Source organism: Podarcis muralis, chromosome 2 (assembly GCF_964188315.1).
Source record: "Podarcis muralis chromosome 2, rPodMur119.hap1.1, whole genome shotgun sequence".
Lineage (NCBI taxonomy): Eukaryota > Metazoa > Chordata > Lepidosauria > Squamata > Lacertidae > Podarcis > Podarcis muralis.
Window position 1 is genome coordinate 111,063,761 of NC_135656.1, and position 18,917 is coordinate 111,082,677.

The following is an 18,917-nucleotide window of genomic DNA, read 5'->3' on the forward strand; positions in this document are numbered from 1 at the left end:
ATGCTCCTTCAGATACAGACAGTGTGGTATAGTGGTTACAGCACTGGACCAGGATGGGGAGTTCAGGGCAGACACACACAATAAAAACACATGAAATCATAAACTTAAGCAAACACTCATGTGGTTTTGCTTTTCTTTCTTTGGGCTTATTTACTTTAATTATATTTTGATCTAAAAGCCTAATCATAGCAGCTACAGTGTCCCAGCTGTGGCAAATTCAAAAGTAAAAGTTAGTTGTCCCCAAATCCTATTAACATTTGGGACTGGAGCAACAGTGTTTGCATGAAGAAACTGTATGAGAACTGGGGGTGGGAGACAGGAAACCAATTCTTCCCTCACTAATTCCTTCTCGAGTAAACAATTGTTTTTCTCAGTCTTTACTTCCTTTTCCCTCCTGCTCCAGTCAGTTCGTATTTGACCTTTTATTAGCCTCATGATGGCCACACGGCTCTCGCTCAATTTTTCCTGGGGACTGTAAGGTTAGTTAAGGGTGCTGGAAAATGTAGCTTTTTGAGGTAAATAGCCATTGCCAAGATTCTTTGGCAGACACCATGCACTTTGAATTCATGGTACGGATGTGAAGCTGCACACTGTGAGGGTTTCTCCTGGTTTACGCTGCTGCTTTGCAAACACTATGAGCCACCCAGAGGCAGAGCCACCCAACCTTGGACTTTAAACTGGAAAAATGAAACTAAGGCTTTTATTCCCGTTTCAGGCAGACGAAATGGCAGACGAGAGTCCAGTCCAGAACCTCTGCGAGGAAACGACATGCCGCATCTGCTGGGAGTATTTCAAAGACCCAGTGATCATAGAATGCGGCCACAATTTCTGCCAAAGCTGCATCACCCAGGCTTGGGGAAACTCGGACCAAGATGCTTCTTGCCCTCAGTGCAGGGAACCTTGTCAGCAAAGGAATGTCAGGCCCAACCGGCAACTGGCCAGCATTGTGGAAATAGTCAAGAAATTCAGCCTTCAGATGGCCAGAGGGGCGGAAGCACTGGGAAGGGTTTGTGAGAGACAGCAGGAGCCCCTGAAACTCTTCGGCGAAGGCGACCAAGCCCCCATCTGTATGGTGTGCGACAAATCCAAGGAGCACAGGGACCACAAGGTGATCCCAAAGGAGGAGGCCTTTGATGAGTATCAGGTAGGGAGCTGTAGGATGGGGACCAGAATTCCAAGGGATGCTCAGTTATCCTAAGGATGGGGAAAATATTTCACCCTGAGGGCTGCATTTTTCTCTAGGTGACATTCAGGTGGGTGTTTTCAGGGGTGCAGGAAGGGGGCGGAGGTGCAGGTGGGTGGGCCGCTCCAAGTGCCCTCACTGAGGGGGGTGACATTTGGTGCACCGCCTGCCCGTGACCCCCAAGCCTACTCCGAGCCGTTGGGGTAACGAAGGGAGCTACGCCGCTCTGCCGGCAGGATTCCCCCCTTTTCCCTTCATTTTGCCAGCTTGGGGGAGGCTTGGGAGTTTTGAGCGGGTGACGCGCCAAATGTCCACCATGGGGGGCTCATTCCGCCCCCGTGCAAAGAAGTAATACAGACAAAAAAATAATGGCAAGATGAATTATTTGACTATGTAGAATTGGCCAGAAGGACAGATGCAATTAAAGGTCAGACCAAACGAAAATTCCAAAAAGAATGGAGAAAATATAGAGATTACCTTTAAAAAAAAGTGCCCTCAAATTAATCCTTGGACTTGTTTTGATTAACTTTTGCAAAACATACTATGGGGTAAAAGGTAAAAACCAGAAAGAAGAAGGGGTAAAAATGAAAAGAGAAGGAAACAGTTTGCTAAATATGAAAGTAGAACCGTGCTGAGGATGAAGGAAGTCAATTGGAAGAAAAGAAGAACTGAAATATTGTACATACAAATTGTTTAATATTTGCTTAGTATAAGTTTTTGTATTTACCTTTGATGTTCTTTGTTCTTTTTTTCTTTATATTTTATGTTTTCTTTCTTTTTTCTTTTTCTTTTTGTTAGTGTGTGTGTGTTGCAAAATTTAAATTAAAATTTATTTCAAAAAAGAAAAAAGAAAACGTGGTTCTTTTTTGGTGGGTATGGGGTTGTTTTTATTTTGATTATATATTTTGTGGTTTTATATTCTGATTTTGTTCTGTGAACTGCCCTGAGATCTTCAGGTATAGGGCAGTATATGAATTAAGTAAGTAAGTAAGTAAGTAAGTAAGTAAGTAAGTAAGTAAGTAAGGGTCACAGTAGCCCAATCTGGCATGCAGAAATCCTTAGCATTTCTAGGTAGGGCTGGGAATATACTGGACCTGAAATCCAGTCAGTACATCCAGTAGTGAGCTAGTTGGACCAGAGGTACAAATAACTCAGTGTAAGGCCACTTCCCCTCTTGCTAGATATGTCCAAAAACCCCAGAGCATAAAGGTATCAGGTATTAGCAATGGAGCCACGGGGCTCACAATTCTGCTGCAGAACCATATCAAAGCTTCCTATTAGCAGAGGCCCAGGAAGTTCTACCTGCAAAATACTGCAAGGGGGAAAAGGAGGAGCAAATCCCGTGAAGTTATGAGTTGTAAAGGATGTTATTAGGGCCAGTGTGGTTTCTTATGGGGGAACTCGGGGGAACCAGCACCTTTCCACCCCAAATGTGAAAAGTGTGGCACTTCCTGTGATAACTTCATGGTGAATACTGGAAGCTGTTTTTCTTAAAAGAAGAAAAGAAAAAGAACGAGCTCTGAAAAGGACTGTGCACCAGCCACAACCTCTGGTTCGTACCCCAATTTAACTTTGGAAAAGAGCATGCTTTGGTGCAGAAAATGTGAGAGGGTGACTGACTTGGCTCAGGATCTGAATCCCATACAGATACTCTGTTTTGTGCAAACTTGGTATATGAGAAAACTTTTTATCTCTTACACTGTGTCCCCATAATTTTGAGCCCTCTTGTTTCCCCCAGATTTAATCAGAAAATGAATTATTAGCTATATAAATATGCATATGTGAACACTGATTTAATTCTACACTGAGAATGGAAGTTTCCTAGAAGCTGTACGTAGACTCTCCTCATCCTTCATGTTCTTGGTTTCTTGAGCAGACATGCCTGTTACAGTTTATGAGTATATCTCTATTGCCAAAACTAACCCAAATGCCTTTTTGGCCACCCCAGGGTAGAATCCTGCGTCATTTGGAGTTCCTGAAGGAACAGAGAGAAGAAATTCTGTCTTCTAAACTGAAGAGGGAGACCGAAAGCCAGAATCTGCTGGTAGGTGCAAATCTTCTTGCCTCTCCAGGATGGTTATATTGACAGAGTGAGGCCTTAATTCTGTGGTGGAGCCTATGCTTCACTTGCTCAGCGTCCCAGATTTGATCATTGGCATTATCAATTAAATGGATAATGGGTGGTAGAGTTGGGAAAGGTCTCTGCTTCAGACCTTGAAGAGCAGGATAGGCTAAAATTGGTTGGGTTGTCTAAGGGCAAATGTAGTCCTTGAGTCCAAAAATGTCCAGCCATGCCAGCATTAATCCTTTAAGAACGAAGTGAACCCCACAAAGCCAGTCTTCCTCCTTCTCATCACTTCCTCACGGCCCTACTATTAGGCAGAGTGAGGTGGCCAAGGCAGGCTGAAGATGCCAGCGAATAGAGAGCAGCAGCAGTTTAATAGTTCAGTAGGTGAGCAGCAGGAAAATACTGAGGACCGAGCCAAGCAAAGAGGCCGTGTCCTGCTAATTTAGCCTGCCTGATGCCCTCAGCTGTGACTGAACTTCTGAAGTAAACATCAGCTGCCCTGCCAGTCAGGTTGTGCACATGGAATTAAGGGGACATCTAAATGTCTTTTTCTGGCCATGACTCTCTCCTTGCAGAAGCAGACAGACATGGAGAGGCAGAAAATCATGGCTGATTTCAAGCAATTGCACCAGTTTCTGGAAGAACAAGAGTGCCTCCTGCTGGCTCAACTGAAGGAACTGGACGATGAGATTAAATCCTGGGAGGACAAACATATTGCAAAACTCTCTGAGGAAATGTCCTCTATCGATGACCTTATTAAGGAGCTGGAGGAGAAGCAGAAACAGCCAGCGACTGAATTCTTGCAGGTAAGACTTGGCACAATTAAATAGTCCAAGTTGTCCTACAGGTAAGGGTTGTACCCCCAACCACTCTATTGGTTTACAGAAGTACAGTAGCACCTCAAGTTACAAACGCCTCAGGTTACACACTCTTCAGGTTTCAAACTCCGCTAACCTGGAAGAGTTACCTCGAGAATTTTGCCCCAGGATGAGAACGGAAATCGTGTGCTGGCGGCGCAGCGGCAGCAAGAGGCCCCATTAGTGAAAGCACACCTCTAGTTAAGAACAGTTTCGGGTTAAGAACGGACCTCCAGAACGAATGAAGTTCGTAACTAAAAGTACCACTGAATTCATAGTAGGGATATGCATTGGTCACACGTTTTGTTCCAAACTGTGATTGGAGCTTCATCAAACGGCATGATTCAGGTTGACCAATGGGAAAGCTTCCCTGTTCTGCTTCTGGTCCAGATCTGCTTCATTCTGCTGCTTCAATACTTGGAAAATTTAAAACATCTATTACTCCCTGTCCTCCCTTTTGATAGAAGTGGATGAAATTTGCAGGCAAAGCTGCTCCTGAAGTGGGGATGAAGCCTGCCAAATTACACTGGATCAAGGGAGTTTTTGTGCTAGTATTGGCAATGGCACCAGCAACACTGGCCAGTTGAGTTCTCCCTCTACCCAATTCAAACATGCCCTCGCTGTTGTGTGTAGAACAATGTACATTGTCAGCAGTAGCAGGTAGACATCTACTCTCAGGCTGGCAGCACCAGTGGTGGGAGCCAACAGCAGAGCATAGCCTGGGATCACTTGCAGTTGGCAGAAGATCCCATTCCATGACGAAGCATAACTGGGGGTGGGGTTCTGGGGCAGAGAGGGGGGCCTACATGCCCATTCGGGGGGATTTTCAAATTTAGAAGCAAATGTCTGGGCTTTTGTAGTTTAATTAAGCAGCTGGAGGAGAAACAGAAGCAGCCAGTGACTGAATTCTTGCAGGTCAGCAATGGTGCAACGAAACCCTCCAGGTTGTCCTCTGGGGAAGGGCTGTTCATCAGTCTATAGTCTATAGAAGTATTTACAGTAGGCATGTGCACTTTAGTATTTGGTTAATATATAAAGAAAAGGGGAAAGTAATAAACTGTTGGAGGCAACTGGTGCAAGGGACTGAATTTCTCTCATTCTGTCTCTTCCATCTAGAATATGAGAAGCATCCTGGAAAGGTATGTGGCTTTGTTATGAATATTAATATGAATAATATTAATTTCCTTCCTTGGAGGTAAGGGATAAATTGATTTGGTCTATACTTTTATTTGAACCAATCTAATTCAGAGTTTACAGAGCAATAAGCAGATCAAAAAAACAGTTACCAATCTGACTGCACAATTTTACAAATGTTGTGATGCATTTTTTTGTATGGGGAAATGCACAAAAAGTGCCTTGGGGTATGCATAGAACAGCATACCAAAATGGATAGGATTTTTGGGGGGGGGGGGCAGAATGCATATAAAACACATAGCAGGGCCGTGAGGAAGTGACGAGAAGGAGGAAGACTGGCTTTGTGGGGTTCATTCTTAAAATGTTTGCTTCTATTCAGCTGTCAATCCACAGAAAACCCAAATGACCTTTGTTCCGATTCAGCGGTAAACAGTGGGGACTTTCCTGGGGAAAGCAGGGGGAATGAAAGAAAAACCTATCATGGACGAGCCCTTGGTATCTTCCTGCTGCTCCCACTTTTCTCCTTCATTCTGACGACTGAATTAAGAATGACTTGAGAATGACCTGATGGAGCACAATAAACCTCACTTTCTTCACTTTCTTCTTCCTAGGAGTAATGAAAATGAATATAAAACCATGAATGCTTTTCCTCCTGGATTAGAAGAGCAAATAGATAATTTCTCCAAAATGCATCCTTTTTTGGAGAAGGAGACCGAGAAATTTAAAGGTAACAAAGATCATTGTATGATGTAGATATGGGATAGATAGAGATGATAGATGATAGATAGATAGATGATAGATAGAGTTGCATGCCTTGCCAATTTCCAAATGATGAATATTCCAGGGGTCCCAGGCTGCTTCCCCAGGGTTCGAGCTTCCTATTGGCAAATGAGGCACAGCAGAGACTGTGGTGTCCTTAGGATATATGGTTTATTTACACATATATACAATCTGAGCCTACAATGGAGGGGTTCACAGGCACCCCAAGAGAGTCTTGTTTCTCCCATAGCCCCAGCCTTGCATTCAAAACAGGAATCAACCATCGTGCTCTGGTTCTGTTTCTGTTTTGCTGCCTTTTGCAGCCTGTCACATCCCTAAACTCTGCTCCAGAACTCTGGTTTTGTCTTCTAACTCTCTCAGAGCTGGGGGAGGCAACTCTTCTCTGTGTCCCCCACCCCGAACATGCTGTCATAACACTTAATGCTAATGCTGGAAGAGGGAGGAAGATGGAGAACTGTGGCTAAATTTTAGATTTATGTATGAACACTCTTGCAGACATTCTAAATCTAAAGCAATGCCCTTGGAGCCAAGTACGAATATTGACTTTTTCCTCATTTCACTTTTTTCCTCAGACGTTGTGCTCTCTGGACCTCAAGAAAAGAAAGGTACATTTCCAGGTTTGGCAGATCATTAAACAATTTTTGCAGATGAGAAATGGGAGGGTTTTGCACTTCAATCTCCCAGCAGCACAAGATTGCTGGGGTCCCAAGCTGCATCCCCAGGGTTTGATTTTCTTTTGGGAAATGAGGCACAGCAGAGACTGTGGTGTCTTTAGGATATATGGTTTATTCACACATATATACATTCTGAGCCTATGGTGGAGGGGTTCACAAGGCGGACAACCCAAGAGAGTCTTGTTTTTCCCATAGCCACAGCCTTGCATTCAAAACAGGAACCAGCCCTCGTGCTCTGATTTTCTTTCCATCTTGCTGCCTTTTACAGCCTGTCACTCTGCTCCAAAACTCTGGTTTTGTCTTCTAACTCTCTCAGAACTGGAGGACTGGGAAGCAAACAAGAGTAGCTGAAGCTTGACATTTGAGTGTTCTTCTTATCTATTTCTCTATTAAAAATTCTGAGTAATCTTCATTATTTGGCATTGATTCTTCTGAAACACTCCCCCCGTCCCAATGTTTCCATAAAATGTAATGGGAATGCTGGAATGCTGTGGCTTGCTGAAGTCAGCTGGGAGTTCACCACATCTCAACTGGTGTGTGTTATGAGCACAGCAAACGGAGTCATCAGAGATTTCCTTCTCCCATCTGAACAGCATCTTCCAGAGTTCGTTAAGAGGGAAACTCCTCCCACACAGTTCAAAGTAACCAAGTGTTTAATGTCTCCAGACACAAGACCAGTCCTTCATCGTCTTTGAAGTAAAGATAGGTACGATCAGATCCATTGACACTGATCACCATGCTAGCTAATGCTTCTGTGGAATACCCACAGCCTCTTCCCCTGAGTCTCACAGAGTCAGACCCTTGACAGCAAATGGGACAGTGCACAGACAAGACAGACAGGATGAAAGCAATGCCCGAGTCAACCAGAGCACAACTGTTAAGGGTCTTACTTGGCCATTTCTTAAAGATGTCCCCAACTAATCAAGTTCCTTGCTATTGCAGCTGGCTCTGCCATGCCCTCCTCAACACCAGAGAGCATACAACAAGGTGAAATGTGCATCATGAGGGAGAAGAGCAACTTGGGAACACTTGGGAAAATAGCATCAGGTACGCTGCTTGGGGATGGATTCCCCCCCCCCCATTTGTGTGTGTGAGAGAGTGTGGGGGAGATTTTGCAGTCAAATCTACAGTACTAATGCACATACTTACTAGTTAGCATGTGAATGAGTTAAGACCATAGAGCTGTCTTGCTGATAGGCCATAGACCATAGAAATGTAATTGGTAGAGAGGGCAGTGTGTGGTGTCATTTCCCCTTCTCTCCTGAGGGGGAAGAAGCCAATAAATATTTCCTGTTCTCTCTCTCTCTCTCTCTCTCTCTCTCTCTCTCTCTCTCCCCCCCCCCCTTTGACCAACAATGGAGGCAGACATGTTAATAGTTAATATATTCCCACACTTACCTAATAAAAACCCATCAGAGAGCATAGAGGAGTGTGAGCCATTCCCTCCCCCTTTTTTAAACTCTCTCCTGCTCCTTTTTCTTCTCTTCCCTCTTCCATCTGGTCTTCCTTCCTTCCTTCTTCATAGCTCCAAAGGCTGTTCACCCCTCCCACCAGCAGATGGAGATACACAGAGCAATCTACCTGGGTCTGCCCAGACATAGGTGTTGGAATCCATGATTTGCCGGCAGCTTAGCAAGTTTGCAATTAGAATCTCCACAGCATGGGAATACAGGACATGAAAGGAATCTGCCTAGAGATAAGGAGACCCAGCAACAACCAAGTGATTGTCTTGAGTTCCTTATGCAGGCATGACCTATAACACTGGTGTGTGTTGGAGAGTGTTAGTGTGGTGTGGTTAGTGCTGAGGAGTTACTGAGAGTTAAGAAGTCGTGTTGTAAAAAGTAACTTGTGAATAGCTTGTATGTTTGCTGCTGTAAATAATAAAACAACAAGAACCAAGTTAGTAGTCAGCAGTTTTTGTTCCTGCTCGTCGTTCAGCTGGGCAATCTGAAGAGTTGCTCAGCAATCGCTGTGATACTCTTCTATACTCTGCTGTGCAACAGGTGAAAGCACTTCAAAGGTTCATTGGATTCCAAAAGTTTTAACAATAGGTTGTATGGAGTTCAGAGGGATTCATTTCCAAGCTAGCAAGTGTAGGATTGCAGTCTCCAATTCAGTTCCTTGGGCAAGTCACTGCCCTCTGAGCCTCACCACCTTAACAAAATCCATAAGCTCCGCTCTGACTAAGGATGGGGAAAGATTCAGGTCAATTCACGTGGAAAGGCGAATCTTACCTAATTCACACTTCCTGAAAGTATACGCAAACTGTGATGTCAGCCTCCTTCGGAATTTGCACTCCTCCAAATTTTGCCGCACAGTTCTCCAAGGATGCAACGTGTAAAAAAAGGTAAAGGACCCCTGACAGTTAAGTCCAGTCGTGAACGACTCTGGGGTTGCAGCACTCATCTCACTTTACAGGCCGAGGGAGCCGGCGTTTGTCCGCTCCGCAGACAGTCCCCGCCCCCCCGGGTCATGTGGCCAGCATGACTAAGCCGCTTCTGGTGCAATGGAACACCAAAACCAAAGCAGCGCAAGGGAGGGAGTACCTATTTATCTACTTGCACTTTGATGTGCTTTCGAACTGCTAGGTTGGCAGGAGCAGGGACGGAGCAACAGGAGCTCACCCTGTCATGGGGATTTGAACCGTCAACCTTCTGATCAGCAGGCCCAAGAGGCTCAGTGGTTTAGACCACAGCTCGACCCACGTCCCTATGTGTACAAACATGCCAAAAAAATGTGCGTTAGGAGAAATTCACACTAGCAACACAGATGGATTTTCATGAGTACTTAAAAAAAAAAAAAGAATTTGCAAAGCAATGTGAAAGTGTGGAGAACTGAATTTAGGAGTAGAAAATATAAGAAACCAAAAATTGATAATTTGCCATTTCCTAGCCCTGATTCCCATTTCATCCCTCCAAATTGTAGCCAACCCAGAACCCCCTCGGTAGCTTCCTAAGCACACAAAAAACTATAGGGTATCACAAAAGATAGATGCACACATGCACCTTCCCCTATAATTCAAACACTGACCCGGCTCCCTCTTTCTCTGTGTGTGAATCTCTCTCTCTTACAGTGAATATAGTTTTGGATCCAGAAACAGCAAATCACTACCTCATTCTCTCTGAAGACAGGAAGAGTGTGAGATGTGGAAGGGAAAAGCAAAATCTGCCCGACAGCCGAAAGAGATTTGATCCGAAGACCTACGTGCTGGGCAGCGAGAGATTCCGTGCAGTAAGAAAATGGTGGGAAGTGGAAGTTGGAGGAGAGAAAAATGCCACGTGGGCTGTGGGGGTGGCACGCGACTCCACCCCGAGGAAGGGACAGGTCAGCCTTCAACCCAGTGTAGGAATCTGGGCTGTCGGGAAAGCCATAGTTGGCTCATTGTATGGACTTTGGGCTTTTACTGCCCCTGAGCGGACCCCTTTGCTGTTGAATCACGAGCTCAGGAAGATCCGGGTGACCCTGGACTACGAAAAGGGTTCTGTGGGATTTGTTGATGTCAAAGGAGATGTCTTGATCTTCACTTTCCCGAACGCGTCCTTCTTTGGGGAGGAAATCCGGCCCTTTTTCTTGGTCGGGCAAGGAGCTGAACTGAGCTGCTGAATCTTGAGGGCACGACTCCTCACAGTCCCCTCCCCAATCGCCCCCAATGCCCTGAAAAAGAGGAGTTGTTTTTGCACTTCCCGTGCAACTGTATGAGATCCAAGCAAAGAGCTGTAGAATGGCGCTCAGGGAGGAATGGCCACAGAAATTTGGGCCTTTCCATCTGTGGGGCAAGAGCGGGTTGGCATGTGGGAAGAACAGTGTTCTTGTGCTTTCAACAATGGCCTGGCAGGCAGAAATCCAACAGGCTAAGCCTCTTCTAGTATGAAAAGACAGTCATGGGAAAAGCTTCATCACCTCTGTATTCCCTCTCATATTGTATTATGGCAGCCATGTTTTGTTATGGTCCTGTGGCAGCCATTTTGTTACTGGTACCGACAGCACACCCTCAAAACTTGAGATGTGCCCTCGTCCAAAAAAGTGGGCGCCCGCTGGTCTACAATATCAGTTCTGTATTGTACTGAGCGTTTTGCATCAATAAACCATCTCCTTGTTTTCAGTTTCAGTGTTTAGTCTGTGGTCCTTATCCCTGGCTATGTTTCACCTAATGAGGTGAAAATCTGAGCCTAGAGTAACAACCTAAAGGGGAAATGTCCTTGAAACTTGAAAACGTTGACAGCATTAAGATAAATTCAACAGTGTAAATAAGTTTTGATGGATGCAATAATGGAATACTCAATGGTTTATTTTATGTAAAATATGCAGGGATTTATGGCATGCAAAATGAACCATGGAAAGAGAAGAAAGGAAGTTAAATGAATAAGTGGTACCTCAGGTTAAGAACTTAATTTGTTCTGGAGGTCTGTTCTTAACCTGAAACTGTTCTTAACCTGAGGTAGCACTTTAGCTAATGGGACCTCCTGCTGCTGCCACACAATTTCTGTTCTCATCCTGAGGTAAAGTTCTTAACCTGAGGTACTATTTCTGGGTTAGCGGAGTCTGTAACCTGAAGCGTCTATAACCTGAAGAATCTGTAACCCAAGGTACCACTGTATTCTAAAATGTAAAACAAAAAAATTATACCAAAAAATAATTATTATTATACAAGAAGGCTCCAAGGATAGAGATCCTCCAGCCTGCAGGCCAGATTTGGCCCAGCACTGGTCCCAAATTGAAACTTGAGGCAGTTTCCCCCAGTGCATACCCCCTTGCCCCACACCTGTCATCAAATGCTGTATCCGGTGTGGGGCAAAGAGATGGACATGCTTGGATCAGCTGCACAGCAGAATTTTGCGCGAGGAAGCCAGTTGCACAGATGATCCCTGGAGGAAGCTGCTTTGGCTTGGTGCCTGGAAAGTGCCGAGTGGGTCGGTGAGCATTTAGTTGGTGAGCAAGCCCAACGCTCAGCACTTCCTGAGCTTCCCGCTGAGCAAAGGGCCACCGGAAACCCCCTGCAATGCGGCTCCCAAGGACCTGAAAAATGGCCGTCCGTCGGGTGCTCAGGAAGTAGTGCACAAAGGACACTGGCAGGTAGGTGGAATAACCCATTCAAGGGGCCTTATTCTTGACTGGAGATCCTGCTGGCAATTTGTGTATTAAAAAAACACAACAGTCCTGCACAGATTTGAAATTAACACAGGCTAGTTTTGCCCTCAGACGACTCCTTCTTATTGAATATATACTGTATACCTAGCAAGGAGGTGATAGTGAGGTCCAATCAGGGAAGATTGAGGTTGGTGGTCCTAAATCTAGGCTTCTTCACACCACTGCACACCTTCCAGGAAAGCAACAATGTTGTTGCTCTGCCCGCCCGCCCCAACCCCAAGTAGGATTTTGAAACCCCATAGAAGAAACCTCCTTTTTTAAAATAGTTTTTATTAATATAAAGTACAAACAATCAAGAAAAAAAATTAAAAGTTACAAAGCATAGGAGCAGTACTGGGATTGTCTTTTTCAAATAAACAGAGAGAAGACAGTAGAAAAATAGAAACAGCAAGAAATGTCGTGAAAGCCAAATTTCACAATTTGTTGGGGGGAGATTTATTTCTTCGCCTTACATGGAACCTAAAATGACTACAAAATTATCATTTCCTAAAATGAGCAATCAGACAGGAAAAAAAATTGAAAGCAATCTTGAAAAGGTTTGCGCAGAACCAGGAAGAGGGGTGGGGTGGCAAAAAGCCTCAAAGAGAGACAGAGAGAAAACATTTTAAAAGGAAACCAGAACACCGTGGCTGATCTTATGAAAATGCAGTCATTAAACGATCCTGTGACCAAATAAATCCAATTCAAAACCTGACCTCAGATAGACAAATGCTGCCCATGGAAGTTCTACTTTTGACAAACAATTTGCTTTTACTGGAAAGGCTGCTAATTTCCCCTTTGGTCATACAGTCATAATAATACTTAGGGTTCCTTTGTATTCAGATGATATATTGCCTACTTTTTATGCCCTGTACAAATAAATGTGTTGAGGGGTGTGTGTATTTATGTATGTATGTGTATGTATGTACACAAACACGCATCCAGGGGGTTGAGGTGCCAAACTGGGTCTTTGACAGGGGTGACAGAAAGCCTAGTTTCAGCTCTGCTCTCGCCTCCTGTGTTTCTCTGCTGCCCCCTATTGAATGGAGTTTCCTCTGCAACCAGCACAGAAGCCAACACAATGCTCTGTACCTTGACTGCATGAACTTCCTGGTTGCCACTGCAAAGATGTTGTACCAGATTCCTGGCAGGATAGACATTGTTACTCTCTCACCTGTTTTTCCCAAGAGGGAAAATACATAACTATGAGCAGCGTGGCTGGGGGATGCAGCATTATTTAGTTGTTAATATTATTATTATTATTACAGTGGTACCTTGGGTTACAAACACCTCGGATTACAAACACTTCCGGTTACAGACTCCGCTAACCCAGAAATAGTACCTCAGGTTAAGAACTTTACCTCAGGATGAGAACAGAAATCGCGCAGTGGTAGCGGGAGGCCCCATTAGTTAAAGTGGTACCTCAGGTTAAGAACAGTTTCAGGTTAAGAACGGACCTCTGGAACGAATTAAGTTCGTAACCAGAGGTACCACTGTATTATTATTATTTATACCCCGCCCATCTGGCTGGGTTTCCCCAGCCACTCTGGGCGGCTCACAACAGAATCTTAAAAACAGAATAAAAGATCAACATTAAAAACTTTCCTAAACAGTAGTAGTAGTAATTTATTATTTGTACCCGGCCCATCTGGCTGGGTCTCGCCAGCCACTCAGGGCAACTTCCAACAAAGATTAAAAATACATTAAAATGTCACACATTAAAAACTTCCCTGAACAGGGCTGCCTTCAGATGTCTTCTAAATGTCAGGTAGTTGTTTATTTCCTTGACATCTGATGGGAGGGACGCAGGAAGAATTTCATTCAGTTCAAAGGCAAATCTACCTAATTCACATTCTCTAAGACAATTTGTGTGCTGAAACGCAACCTTGAGAGGTGGTGGACTCTCCTTCCCTGGAGGTTTCTAAGCAGAGGTTGGACGGCCCTCTGCTATGGATGCTTAGCTGAGATTCCTGCATTGCAGGGGTTGGACTAGATGACCCTCAAGGTCCCTTCCAGTTCTACGATTCTATGATCCTATGATTCTTTGATTGTAAGAGCAGGGAACATCTTATTACTGATGTTTGTAAACTGCTCCAAGAGCTGTTTTGGCTGAAGAGCAGGGTAGAAATGCTTTAAAGAAAGAAAGAAACTAAAGATGGTACTTGGCACCATCTTCTTTTATTTCACTTACAAAGGAAATGAGATTAAAGTGAGGTCCCAACAGCTACAAATGTGGCAATTTCAGTTTCACTCTGATCCCCCCCCCCCCCAGGCTTAAATTCAGTTCTCTGCATTCCTACATCAGTTAGTGGTTTGGTTTCATTTTGCTTTGCTTTGTTTTAAAAGTCCTGGGCATTTCTGTGCAATCTTCTAATATACACGTTTATTTATTTAAAAGAAATAAACAAAAAAATTCTTTAAAAAGATAGCTCCTAAAAACTCCCTTGAAAGAATAAAATCTTATTGTCCCTGGAAGTCTTTAAAAGAATCCTTCCAAAATAATAATAATATTTTTTTTTGAAAAAAGACAATTTTCCAGCAGCACCTTAGAGGACCAACTAAGTTTGTTCTGGGTATGTTTGTTCTTAGTTGGTCTCTAAGGTGCTACTGGTGCTTGAAATCAACAGGCTTGCTACTTGATAGCCTAAATAACAGACACATTTTTGCAAAGCATATTTCCCCATAGATAATATATTTCCCTAAAATAATTCATATTTGTATGTTATTTTTACTCACGTTTGCACACTTTACTGCACTTTACCACCCCAAAGTGTCCCGAACAGCACCTACATATTTGTTGGCTTGTGTCAGGTCCCAGCCCAGTTCTGTTCCAAACCTTCAGGGAGCCCAGAGTTCAAGGGAAGCTGGCTGTTGAGATGAAGTCAAAGTTCCAGAGATCAGGATCCAATGGCCGGAGACAGGGGCATCCACAACATAAGGTCCAGTTTCAGAGAAGCCGGATCTGGATCAGAGGTCTCAGAGGCAGGAGCATTGTGAAGGTCAAGCAGCACGTGAGATCTTAGGCAACAGTACCAGGGCAGGTGGTCAGCAACATCAGCGAGTGGAAGGTCAAAATCAGGTGGTGGTCCTGATCCTAAGAAAATGGCAGGAAATGGGGAGCTGTCAGAGCAACTCTCAGGCCAGAACTTTGTAGGACTTGCTGAAAGCACACAGACCTGTGAGGTTGAGCTGACAGTGTTTAGGTACGTAGGTGGTGCCCATGAACAACAAAGCTTAGTGCCACAAGAACTATCTGGTGATAGTTGCGCTAGTCTTCTTCTTCTTTGGTGATCACTCATAGCCGAGTAAGATTGTCTTCCATAAAAACGGTTTTAACAATGAGTCCGTAAGTGACTGTGGAGGCCGATTCTGGATCCACACGTCCTTCCACAGTGGGGACATTGGTTTCCGGGCGGGAGTTGATCACGGTGGTAGCGTGGGTAGGGCTGGTAGCGTTGGAGATGGCGTCCTCGTGCCTGCCTGCTTTGAACCCCTTTCCTGTGCCTTGGAGCTGGACGGCTGCATCTGTAGGATATTTCCCCACCGACACAGGAGACATCGATGCAATTCTCTCTGGTCCCAGAGATTAGCTCCATCTCCCCTCCTTCCACTTCAATCACCATGCGGGCATTCTTCTTCACATCCTCCGGTTCCTGGCAGAACCTGTGCAAGGCAATATTAAGGCTCTTCCGGACATCAGGAGGCGTCCCTGCTAGGGATCTCACTGTTCTACGGATGCTTTCCAAATTCTTGGCATTCAGGTGCTCCTTGTGGAGTGGTAGCCGTTCCCGGTACATTTCCCAGGTCTTCGGTTCAACCTCATAATGAGGTTCCCCCTTGTCAAAACACACCAATATCTCACATTGCCCCATCCCAGAGATGAACTCCAGTTGAACTTTGCGTTTCCTAATGATCAACCGGGCATTTTCCTGCACTAATAAGGGTTCCTTAGGGAACTCCTTCAGGGCTAGCTTGAGACATCTTCTCAAATGTTCTCCCATCTCCCATTTCTCCAAACTTTCCTTCACTCCCTGGAGACTTGCCACATTCAGTGGCTGGGGCCTGCAACATAATCTTGACAGATAGACATCCCCTGAGAGCTCAGAGGCATTGTACTGGAGTTCTCCGCCAGCGTCATCTATGCAGATGAGACATTTCTGATTCCCACAGGAGAATTTCAACTCGACCCCATCACTCTTGATCAACAAAGTGGCATTCTCCTTCACGCATGTAGGCTCCTGCTTGAAATTCCTCAGCGCCATGTCCAAGCATGCGACCAGATTCCTTGTGTCTCACTCATAACCCTGCAACTGTTTCTGCACAGATCTCAGAGACTCCATGCTCAGTGGGTGAGTTACTCTCTGGATCTGATAGCAGAGATATTTAAACCACAGTTTTTCTCCCACACGAAGCCAATCCATCTCTTTAATCCAATCCATCTCTTTAAGAAAAGGAGCCTACTTTCCTTTAAGAATGCCCTCAAATTACCAGTCAGTCGCCTGTTGAGGGTATCTTTGATGGATCTCCGGCCTGATTCAGGAGGACCGCTGATCGCCAGCTCAGCTGAAGCAAGTATGAACTGTTGGAGGACGTGGCAAAGGAACATGACTCTTGTTTTGCATGTTACTGTGGTGATCTGTATTTAGCTTTCCCACAGGTGTTAACAATAGAAAGCAAATGGAATGGAACTTAAATTTCAATGTGTGGGAACTTCCCCCAAAACAAACAAGACTAGAATGTGACAGAAGTCTGCCCTGTTTGAGTCTACATACTGTTCCTTCACTGTTGTTTACAAAGTACAGTGGTTTGTAAACTGAATACAGTGGTACCTCTGGTTACAAACTTAATTTGTTCCGGAGGTCCGTTCTTAAGCCGAAACTGCTCATAACCGCTCATTAGCTTTCGCTAATGGCGCCTCCCACTGCTGCCATGCTGCCGGTGTGCGACTTCCACTCGCATCCCGGGGCATAATTTGCAACTGGGAGCATCTACTTCCGGGTTAACGGAACTCGTAACCCGAAGTGTTTGCAAGGAGGACGGTACATAACACAAGTTTCCACTGTAGTTCGTAAAGAGGGCTGTTCTTAAACTGAGGTACATGAACCATGAGAAGGGTGAGCCAGAGTCCCATCCACCTGCCCTGTTGTCAGACCAGGAAGATGTGAATAAGCAGCTACATTTTGTATGATAAAAAATACCAGTTGTTCCTCGGATGAAATGTGAACTGGTCCCTTGGAATTGGGTGAAATGAGAGACAAAATTCAGCAGTAAGAGCTCAAGCTTATGAAGCCCTGCTGCGGTCACTCCAACACCCATGGGTGGTCACTTCATTTGTGGGTGCAGCACCCACCCTCTGGAATGCTCTCTCTCAGATAATTCATGAGATGGAGACAGTAGATATTTCCAAACATCCCGTAAAAACTTAAATGTTTACCCAGGTTTTGATAGATTCTGGCTCCTAATTGTTTTTAAATTTTCTGTTCTGTACACTTCTCAGTTTTATATGATGTATAGTTTACTTTTGTTTTTAAGAAATGTTATTGAAATATTGTTGTATCATTGTCACTTTTGTTTATTTGGAAATGTTTGGAAACCAGTTCAGGTTTTTTTAAAAAAAAACAACTAAGCTGTGGTACAAGAATAGTATAAATGGTTTTCAATAAAAACACAGGTAAGATCTGCAAAAGTTTAAAGGCAAGTGTACACAATTAAAGAAGTGTCTCTGTGGGTTTACTGAAATAAATGTTTTCACGCAATAATAATAAAAAAAGAGCTCAAGCTCCCACTAGGGTTGGAAAACCTCAGCTGCAGGAGCCAAATGATGCAGGCCCCTCAAAATGGCCGTCAGGATACAGGCCTCTGGTCCCTTGCATGCACTTCTGACTAAAATCTGTCCTTGGACCGTGATAATATCTCTTGCTTGTGTGGATGGAGAACATAGCAGGAACTCTGCTCACTTTTGCTACTGGTCCTATCTATCCACAGCGCAAGTTATTTCAAATGTTTCCCATAAGGCATGGGTAGGGAACTCATCTGTCAATCGTGTAATTTCATAGTGATATTATGTGATTGTCCCATCCATCAAATTTCACCCATGGGGTGGGGCCAAATTTTTTCAAACTCCAGACACAATGCAGCATCTGGGCTGCAAAAGGCTCCCCACATGTGCCTCACATCAACATGGGTCATGTTGGGAAATGTTAAATCTGAAGCCAGTCATTTCAAACATAGAGTAATTGTTTTGATTTTTATCTCACTTAAAAGCGCATACTTTCAGAAGACCCCTGCTGGTTCAGACCACAGCTCCCACTTCCTGGATCAATGGAGCCCTTGTTTATTTCATATATTAAAGACTCAAATAAAGCAACAGCAGTTTAAGAGTAATAATATAAGAGCAGACATGAGCACCTTGTCCTCCACTGGTTCAGACTAGAGATACTTAACTGCAGTTCTGCAAATCCCCTTGTTGTAAGCAAAAAATGGCTTATCTTCTGAGTTTACGCCAATAAAACTCAGAGGCAAGAGGTGTTAAGAGTCCATTGTTGTTTACTGCAAAGCAATAGGTTACAGTCGAATCTTTTCGCAAAACTGCAACCCCGCCCAAGGGTCAGGGCAGTGGTATTTATAACATTTCAAACAAAGGATTTCAATTTTCACCAATCTTCGATACCTCCCTCTCTATGGAGGCACAGATTACAGCTATAACAAAGGCGGCATTTTTTCATCTCCGCCAAGCTAAGCAGTTGGCTCCTTATCTCTCTCGCCCTGACCTAGCCACTGTGATCCACGCGACGGTCACCTCCAGACTGGATTATTGTAACTCACTCTACGTGGGGCTGCCCTTGAGACTGACCCAGAAACTCCAGCGGGTGCAGAATGCCGCGGCGAGACTCCTTATGGGGTCTTCGCTGCGAGATCATATCCATCCGGTACTATACCAGCTGCACTGGCTCCCGGTGGAGTACAGGATCAGGTTTAAGGTGCTGGTTTTAACCTTTAAAGCCCTATACGGCCTAGGACCCTCGTACCTACGGGACCGCCTCTCCTGGTATGTCCCACAGAGAAATTTACGGTCTGCAAATAAAAACATCCTA

The 18,917-nt window shown here is 44.5% G+C and overlaps 2 protein-coding genes across 3 annotated transcripts; one reads left to right on the forward strand and one right to left on the reverse strand.

Moving 5' to 3' along the window:
- Positions 1-536: 536 nt before the first annotated feature.
- On the forward strand, positions 537-10,798 carry LOC114592015 (zinc finger protein RFP-like). Of its 2 annotated transcripts, none has more exons than XM_077921987.1 (9): positions 537-569; positions 716-1,144; positions 3,132-3,227; positions 3,827-4,057; positions 5,225-5,247; positions 5,854-5,969; positions 6,595-6,639; positions 7,639-7,743; positions 9,770-10,798. In XM_077921987.1, exons 1-9 carry the CDS (start codon positions 552-554, stop codon positions 10,297-10,299), a joined length of 1,593 nt encoding a protein of 530 aa, XP_077778113.1. In that variant the 5' UTR covers positions 537-551; the 3' UTR covers positions 10,300-10,798. The 2 variants fall into 2 exon arrangements, with proteins under 2 accessions (XP_077778113.1, XP_077778116.1); XM_077921990.1 differs by having other exon boundaries at positions 6,595-6,627.
- Positions 10,799-14,091: 3,293 nt separating this feature from the next.
- Positions 14,092-18,479, reverse strand: LOC144326230 (uncharacterized). The gene has a single exon (XM_077922701.1). It carries the CDS (start codon positions 16,083-16,085, stop codon positions 15,156-15,158), a length of 930 nt encoding a protein of 309 aa, XP_077778827.1. The 5' UTR covers positions 16,086-18,479; the 3' UTR covers positions 14,092-15,155.
- Positions 18,480-18,917: the final 438 nt, after the last annotated feature.